The following is a 9,962-nucleotide window of genomic DNA, read 5'->3' on the forward strand; positions in this document are numbered from 1 at the left end:
AGACAGGGGTGATTTGGGTTTTGTTGGCAGAGTATAGAGAAGGTCAGGTTGCTGGTTTCAGTAGGGTGGAGTAGCATTAGTTGTGTTTTCTTGGGATTTAGTATAATTTGTGAGTTGTTAAACCAGTTCTCTATTTCAGAGAAGGCTTCTTGCGCTTTTTGTTGAAGAAGTTGGATGTTGGGTCCAGAGCATATGAGAGTTGTTTCATCAGCATATTGGACAATATCAGCTTTAGAGGTAGCTAGGTGGAGTTGGCCTGTGAAAATATTAAACAGAAGGGAATATATTAATATAAAATTAAATACAATATAAAATATATAAAGGAAGGGAATATAAAAGAAGATATTAAAAAGAACTATGACTGAAATGTCAGTGTACCTCACAACCAATCATGCAGATATAGCAGTAGACTCATGGATAACTGCTGACAGAAGCAGGTGTAATCAGAAACAGTTTTAAAATATTAGCAACATTAATCTGTGACATTGCCAGACTATGTGAGTTTAAGTTATTATATATATTCTGCAGGAACAGACATGTATCACTATAATGATTGCCGGTATTCTATAAGGAGAATTCGCCACACCTTTCCAAAATAAACTGCCTTTGGAAGGGTCAGGTGGGACAGTGTTAAACCTGGAGTTGAACTCAGGGTCAATCCTGGCCATTTGAGAGGTTTGCAAGACACATAAGCCACAAGCTACAAGTGCAGGAATAAAACCCACACTTTCAATGTTGTCAATGACCACTGTAATTACTGGGTGCAAGACAGAAAGATGTACCACACATGCATATTGTACGACATCTTGAAGGAAAGTCTGCTCTGTCAATTCCTAATAGGTGTGCATACCAAAGAATAGTTCAGTATGGGTGATAAGATGTGTGGAATCTCACTGTGCCACACATAATACACCTGACTAAAGCATCCATGGCTGACATAGGTATGGGCCATAAGGAGAACAACACTTACAAACAACACACTAGTATGAGTGGGTTCCCTGTGCACAGCTGTGTATTGCATGCATCTGCTACATTTTATAGCAATGGATAAGTTGTCTGAAGCATCTGCAATTCTGTGAATTAAGAAGTGGTGTGTTATAACGAATGGTAGAGCAGTATTTTATATAGGCTGCACAGATTGTCTCTATTGTAGTTCGTATAACTACAGAATTCCAGTCACTAAGTTCTGAATGAGATTACTTCAAAGTAAAGCAATCAGAATTGTGCAGGACCCATAACCTTTTATATCCTTCAAAAGTAGGGGCATCATAAAATCATCTGAGAACTAGAAAAAGATGTTGGAGCTCAGCATTGTTTATGAAATTCAATACAAAAAAATACATGTCATTATTTTTAATTAGAAATATCTAGGTGGTGTGTGATGTAGTGTTTATTTTTCAACAGAGAGATTAGAGTATTCATTGTAGACTGAAAGATGTAATATTCTAAAATGGAAGAGTTCAAGAATGTGTAGAACAGTAATAAGTGAGTTTCAGTGAAGTAAAAGAGTGGACGGTCTACTGGTTATACAAAATGGACAATTTATTCATTACAGAGTGAAATGAGCAGGAGGAAAGACCACAGGTGTCCTTATCTGCTATCATGGGGTAGTTTCCTTGACATTTATGTAAGTGTACAGTCTGTTCTGGGATGAACTAATAGAACCAGAGACAATTTGCATGAAGGGTGGAGTTCAGCTCTTCAGAGCTCTCAGAAGCACACAGCAGAGCATTAATAACAGCAATCAGTGTGACTCTCGGCAGTTTGATTGCCAGAAGTTTTCCCACCATGTACTGGGTTTCTTTTCTCACTCTGGTTGCAATATGCTGCCCAAGTAAGGAGTTCCTTTTCATTTTGATAAAGCTTCCTGACTTCTATTTCTAAACTTGCTTATTTTCTCAACAACTGTCTGTGTATAGTTAGAACAAACTAAGTAATGCTGTTTTTTGTACCCGCTTATGGTAATATTTCTCTAGGTTACAGCGACCAGCGTCAGCTGACTCAGCCTTCATCTCTGGCAGCTTCGCCTGGGGATACTGTTAAACTTACCTGTACTATGGGGGGAGGAAACATGCGTGATATTCACTGGTTCCAGCAGAAACCTGGAAAAGCTCCACGATTCCTTTTATACTACTACTCAGAGTCAATCAAAGGGAAGGGTGAAGGTGTTCCTGAACGATTCTCTACAACCAAAGATGCTTCTGCAACAAATTCTGTTTTAACCATCTCCACGGTGCAGCCAGAGGATGATGCTGATTATTACTGTGCAAACTGGGATAGCAACTACACTCCTGTATACACAGTGATACAGTCACATGGGGAACTGAAACCAATACTCTCTGCATCACCAAGTCTGTCTCAATGGCTGTATAAAGTAAATATTCACAGAAAACTGGGCTGGCATTGTGAGCTTGGAAAATGTTGTGAAGCAGGGAAGATAGGACTGATTAAGCAGACCCACCTAAGGTGAACTGCAAAGGATATCATTAATATGGATCACTGACTCATACTCTTCTCATCTACATCATTAGACAAGGGAAAAGTGTTACAGTGTGTGTGTGTGTGTGTGTGTGTGTGTGTGTGTGTGTGTGTGTGTGTGTGTGTGTGTGTATGTGTGTGTGTGATACCTTTCAACTGTCCAGATTTTCACAGAATCTCCAGATTTTCCCCCATATTTTTGTCCTGTTCTGATTGAAGTTGGAAAATAATGATAAGCATTTGAGTTTTAAACTTCATACCATTTAGAAAAGTCACACTAATTTAAAACATGTTATTGTATCAACTTTCTAAGATTGTAAGAGCAATATTTACAAACTGTCCCTATTTTTGATCCTTTGTCCCCTGTTATTTATGGCTTTGTGCACATGTCTTGTTCTATGAGGTTGAGAGGTATGGTGTGCATGTGCATGTGTGTGTGTGTGTGTGTGTGTGTGTGTGTGTGTGTGTGTGTGTGTGTGTGTGTGTGTGTGTGCGTGTGCGTGAGTGTGTGTGTGTGTGTGTGTGTGTGTGTGTGTGTGTGTGTGTGTGTCTGATCATACAAAAACATAAACATTTTAATGATTGCTATGAATATTCACTATAATTTAGGGAATTCTGTGATGACACTGAATAGAAATGTATTTTCAAATGCAAAGCTATGTACAAAGCTGTATGTACCATAAACATGAAGACATAAAGATGAGATTATAGTTTCATAGGTTCATAGATTATGAACCTATGAAACTATAATATCTATGAACATAAAGATGAAAGGTGCACTTAGAAAAGAAAAACATTCAATGAAAGGGCAAAGACTGCATGGAAAGACAAGAAACAGTAATGTTAAGATCAAAGAAGCATAGCAGTCTAAAACAAACTTAGTTACTATATGTGCAACTCATGAGTGTTCATAGGTAGATACTAGGCATGTAGTCCAGGAGACGGTTGTGGAACTTGGCCTAACTTCCCTAGAGCACTATCTGCTTAAGTGACTTGGCCAAGATTTCATGATAAGAAAACAAAGGCTGAGAAAATCATACTCTCTAACACAGGAAACATCTTGTTAACTTATAGCTTTAATCCTCTGTGCTAACTGCCAACCTTAGATTTTTACTAATTGTATAACTAGTTTATAAATTAGTCTGTCGGCACATTTACTGAGTGGAGGTTGACTCTGGGTTTGGCAAAAATATATCTTGCTCAGAGGAAAACTGGAAACTAAATAACAAAAATGATAACGTCTGAGAATATTTTCTTGAAAAATGCTTGATCAAGTATATGAAAACTGTTAAGCAAAGCTAATCTGAGTGTAAGGCAGTTAAGTGATGGGTGTCATTGATAAGCATGCAAATGTACTTGGTTATGGTAATAAATACAGGCTGTGCTAAAGAAATACAGAATATATAAAAAAAAAATTTTATACAGGAAAAACACCTTACAGGCACCACACATTCATCATATTATAGACAAAATGTTCGCTATTCCATCACATATCTCAAAGGCACCAAACACTATTGTCCCAGACACACCACTGTACTACACCACTAGTGACCCAATTCTTGACATTGTCCTTCTCATCATAACCCCCAGTACCCTATCACTCAAGTAGTTACCCAGATCATCAGATGTGGTCCTACCTGAACACCTCCAGTTGTTCTATTAGTTTCCTCTATGAAAACAAAATTGCTGAAGTTCAAACAGATACAGCCAACATTAACTGCTTTCAAACCACAAAGTGGCAAGGGGCTTGGCAAAAAAAAAAAAAAATCTCTGATTACTTGCTTTACCTTATTCAGGGTTACAGAATTAGCTTCGTGCATCACAAAGCTCAGGATAAACTGGGTAGATGTGGCACTCACATATTAATGGGATATGGCAAGAAAATTCACATCACCTTACTATTTGAGATAAGCACTAGAGTTTGACTGTCTACAGCAGATAGTCTCAGTTTATCCGACATATCAACAGGAGCAGAAACTCCTGATCCTCACAAATTTATTTTTTCTTTTGCAGGTGTTTTATAAATACCAACAGGGCAGCATTTATACCTGTGGGCAATGTAAATATATACAATGAATGCAGCAGTAGCAATCCATTTTTTTTACTTCTTTTTTCTTTTGGACAGTGATCACTGTCGGGATTGCTGTGAAAGACAATAGCAAGTTGAAATATATTTTTGTGGCCAATACTACTTAACCCTCCTTTGCAATCATGTATCAAAGATGATCAGCAAAGGAAGGCAGATGAAAATGCACTCTGTGTGTTAAAGAAAAGGACAATAACTTGATCATTATAATGTTATGATGTTATGATTAGGGTCTACAACTTCAAACAAGATCCCTACTGCACCACACCACAAATTTAACTTCTAAGGAAGACTCATTGAGTTCTTTGCTCACCTTATTTCCACAGGAAATATTTCATTTCATGCCCTTCGTTTATCTGAACATGACCTGTACCTAGTTTTTGTCAGACATTCCAAGTCCACCAGCACTTGATTGTACCTATTATCCTTTGTTTGCCTCATTCTTCACACATTTGTGTTCCAATGTTAGAGTTTAAACCTCAAAATGCATGCACTCGAAGCACTCCTCAGTGCGGAGAAAATCACTATATGTGTAGTAACAGAAGCCTGGTTTAAGGCTCCAGAGAGCACCCCAGCACTACCAGGCTACAACTCATACCATACATTTCCACCACAGAACCCAGACCGAAATCCAAAAGGTGGGGGAGTATCCATATTCATAAAGGATACCCACACCTCCAGTGGCACAGCGCGATGCTTCAGAGATTATCCATGTGCAACTAACAACGGGCAAAACTGCAATTCAAATTGTAGCTTGCTACAGATCACCCACCATGTCCCAGGACCCCCATTCCACATTTCTGGAAACACTGGGTAACATAAAGGTCCTAACAAACACCCTAATATTGGATGATTCCAACTACCCAAACATTAACTGGGAGAACTACTCAAGTACTAACTCCCTTGCCCAACATTTCCTAGAATTTATAAACTCAAACACCCTGGAACAACTGGTCAACACTCTCACCAGAGGTGACAACATATTGGACCTGGTCATCACCAACATGGGCGACCGGTGTTCCACACCAGAGTTTAACCCCTTGCTGGTTAGATCTGACCATAAACAAATAACTTTGGATAGCTACATTCTGCCCCCAACCCCGGACAAGGAAACCACTGTGAAAGCCTTTTCAAAACCAAACTTCACGTTACTTAAGACAGAGGTGGAAAGTTTCAAGGCTCCCATGCTAAAGGATAATGCTGTCCAATTTGCAAAATCCTTTACTAATGCATTCTACTGGCACCTACAAGAATGCATGGATCATGCTATCCCAAGTAAAACCAAGACTCACTCCTCTAAGAAAAGAAAACCAGTCTGGTGGACCCCTGCCATAAACAAGCTATACAATAGAAGGTGGAAACTAGTACAGAAAAGAGTAAAATCCCAAGAAGAGAAGACATCCCTGATCAGTATCAGCAAGAAACTATGATCCCTCATAAAATCGTCCAAGGTGAGCTTTGAAAGAAAACTTGCCAAGTACTCCAAAGATAACCCCAAGGCATTCTTTAGCTATGTCAAGAATCTAAGTAGCAATGATCAGATCTGCTCAGAGTTAGTGCAGAATGGCACAAAATACACTGAACCAACCGATATTGCCAACATCCTGGCAGACATGTTCAGTGCAAACTTCACCCCCCTCTCACCCAAAAAAGGGCCCATAACCATACCAGAAGAATGTAGAGCCCCTGAAATCACAGACACTCAGGTTAAAATAGCCCTCTCCAAAGCCAAAAACACATCATCAATGGGACCAGACGGTGTCCCAGGCTTCATTCTGCACAAGCTCAAAGACAAACTAACCCCTCACCTAAACACACTGTTCAAACTCAGCCCCTCCACAGGCTATGTACCCATAGAGTGGTGCACAGCAATGGTTATTCCACTCCACAAAGGTGGAGCCACAACAGACCCTGGGAACTATCACTCTATAAGCCTGACTAGCTTGGTCTGCAAGGCTATGGAGCGCATCATCATGGAACTCATTAACAGACACATTGGGAACGTCAGAACACTGGACCCCACCCAGTTCAGCTTTGTTAAGGGCAGATCATGGTTCCTAAACCTGGTGGACGTCTTTGAGTTAGTTACCAAGGCTATAGACGAGGGTAAGGTGGCACACACAGCCTACCTAGACCTCATAAAGGCCTTCAACATCATTCCCCATTCTGGTATTATAGACAAGCTCACCAGCCTGAACATAAACCCCTATGTCACAAGATGGGTTGCCAATTGGCTCATGGACAGAACCCACATGGTGAGAGTTGCAGGAGCTATGTCTGACTCTAAACCGGTTACAAGTGGCGTTCCCCAGGGCTCGGTCCTAGGACTCCTCGTGTTCAGCATATACTTCTCAGAGGTACAGACAAGCAGAGGAGGACTATGGCTGACCAAGTTTGCAGATGACTGCAAACTAGGGGCTATATATAACTTACCGGCTGACACAGACATCCTCCAAAAGGGTCTCACTGAGACGGATACCTGGTGTCAAAATCATGGCCTCAAGCTAAATGCCAAAAAGTGCAGTTATTCCCTTTGGAAATAACAAAGTACCCACAAACTACCACATAGGTGGTAGTCCCCTAAATACAGAAAACATAATAAGGGATATGGGGACCCAAGTAGATAGTAATCTCTCCTTTGATAATCATATTGCTAAAGTGGTTAGAAAATCCTTCTATGTGGCCCACCTAATCACAAAAGGGTTTGCATCCAGATCAAAAGAGGTCATTGTGCCCCTCTACTCATCACTCATCATACCCATCATAGAGTTCAATGCCCCATTTGGGATGTACCTAACAAGACACCTGCAACAGCTTGAAAGACCACAGAGGTACCTCATGAAGAGGATCATTGGCCTCTAACAGATGCCCTATGCAGCTCGACAGAAGAAACTCCAATTGTACTCGGTTGTATACCGCCTGCTCAGAGGTGATCTCTGCCTGACATACAAGGCCATGTCCAACCCAGAATTGATGGACATGCTCCACCTAAAGAAAACCTTATCCCCTCGAGTCACGTGCTCTAGGAATCTAAACCTCACCACAACAATAAATAGGACATGCTGGAGGGATAGATTCCTGCCCCAGAGACTTCCCATGCTTTGGAACAAGATTCCAATCTACATTAGGCAAAGCTCCTCACTTGCACTCTTCAAGAGAAACCTTGACGAGTGGATAGGAAACAGAAAGTTTACCCCAAGGATCACTTCAGTGGCTCTGCTAGATAGCGGCACAGGGAACTAATCTAAGAGGGTGGCGAAAGCCAACACTTTCTGGCTAGGCTTATAAATGCCTTCGGGCAGATAGCCTAGTACCTAATTATGAACCTATGAACCTATAAGCTGTTTTCTTAATTGCCTGTAATAAATAGATGGAATTTATTTAATCTTTTTTCATATTCAATATTTTAGGCCCATATGGCTATTAGTATAATATTTTTACTCCATCTTCGACTTATACATGTCAGACCTACTACAGATGCGAAAAACAGTACCATAGTCCATAACTGGTTTCTGCATAATTTTTTTTAATTGATACCATCACAGTTTCAACCCTTGATGTCATAGCCCCTAATATAGTTCTATTTTTTGAATAAAATTTCCTCAAAACTCTTCCCTTCTGCCCAGCAAAATTTAAAGATCATTCAGTCAGGATGTCTAAATCTTTAAATTCTTAATACTCTCCAATAATGGAGATACTTAAATTATACAGATATATTGGATTGGCATTACCCAAATGCCTAACCTTATGCATCATATTACTAAATGCAACTTCATTTGACTGGCATCGTAAATATGAACTATCGAGATATACTTGGACCTTTGACTAGTTCCTTAGTGAGGTAACTAGCCCAGCTACTTCAGTATCTTTAGTAAATTTTGTTATACAACACACTCCTGTCACAGGAAAAGAAGACAGAAAAATAGAAAAAAGGGGCCCAAAACTGATCTCTCTGGTATGCCCCTTTGAATCTTTTGTTCCCCTAACTTAATTCTATGCAGACAACCCCTTGCTTTCCTACTGTTTAGCCAGTTTTCTGTCCATTAAATGGCATACATATTGAAACCACAACACTCCATACTTGCTAATATAACATAAGAAGGAACTGCTCCAAATGCCTTAGTAAGCTCAATAAATACCACATCCTCTAAGATGTTTCTGAGACCCATGTGACATCAGAACAAACTTAAGTAATGTGGTAGTATTCAACTGTCCTTGAGAAAAACAATAAATCCATGTTGATATATGTTTACATAAATATTGCTGGCCAGTTAGTTTATGATTTCAATAAAAAATTATTTCAAAACATTTTCAAATAATTGTTTTAAGACTAATCAGTCTAAAGTTATAAACCTTGAAAGATACACCCTTTATAAACTGGAGTTATGTTTGTACCCCCCACTGAGGTGGTACAAATTCAGATTGTAGGGATTGCTGAAAAAGAGAAGTCAAAGACACTGTAATGGTTTTATTACTTCTAAATAAGAAAAGAAATCCTTTAATATCTTCTGGTCATGGTGAAGTATTGTTTCTTATTTCTGAAATAGTATCTTTAACCATGTCCCCTGTAATTATTAGATGATAATGGTGCAGTGGTGCAGCGGTAGCATTATCATCTCACAGCAAGAGGATCTCCAGTTTGATTCTCAGCTGGGGTACCTTCTGTGTGGAGTCTGCATATCCTCCCTGCATTCGTGTGGGTTTCCCCTGGATACTCTGGTTTCCTCCCACATTACAAAGACATACAGCTGGAGAGTTTCTCACTGAGCCTCTGCTGAAAATTGGCTTTGTTCCAAGTCGGACTTTCCGGGTTAACAAATGTTAAATAAAATAAATTCAGTTATTTTGTTTTCATAATGCACTTCCTGTCAATCATCATCTTTTTTCGGGCCTACTTCAGTTGGTCAATGGATTAAGTTGTCAAACCCGACATGGGTGAGAGCAAATATTTGGCAATTTAGATTGTTAATTCTTTTGACTGAGATCGTGGTACAGTGATGATCAGGAAACGTGCCCTTTTCTCCACTGTACTGTGTTCTCAGAATTGACATATATAATTAGCAGGTGGTGTGGGGGTGCAGCCCCTCACATTGGCAGTGCAGGGAGGCTTGCTCCCCTGCAAAAATATTGCCTTGTTTTGTTTGCTGGTGTTGTTTGGGTTGTTCAAGTTGATAGACAAGCTAAATTGTCGATCATATGCTCTCGACCATGTCAGTTTCTACAATTTAGTTCATTGATCAAATTAAATAAACCCTTTTTTTCTAATCTTTAAAAGGTGCCTACAATATATGCCATAATTTTATCTGTGCTTGTAATTATGATATTGCCCTGAATAATCAAGATATTTCTATTATGTCCTTTCCTTCATTGTTTCCCATAACTAAAAAAAAAGTTCTTA

The 9,962-nt window shown here is 39.5% G+C and overlaps 1 gene segment (V, D, J or C); it reads left to right on the forward strand.

The window, feature by feature from the left end:
• Positions 1 to 1,761: 1,761 nt before the first annotated feature.
• LOC122800288 lies at positions 1,762 to 2,470 on the forward strand. The segment is given in 2 exon segments: positions 1,762 to 1,834; positions 1,977 to 2,470. Coding segments are annotated over 2 exon segments (540 nt in total).
• Positions 2,471 to 9,962: the final 7,492 nt, after the last annotated feature.

This window comes from Protopterus annectens, chromosome 4.part0 (assembly GCF_019279795.1).
Source record: "Protopterus annectens isolate FY-2018-M chromosome 4.part0, PAN1.0, whole genome shotgun sequence".
Taxonomy (NCBI): Eukaryota; Metazoa; Chordata; order Ceratodontiformes; family Protopteridae; genus Protopterus; species Protopterus annectens.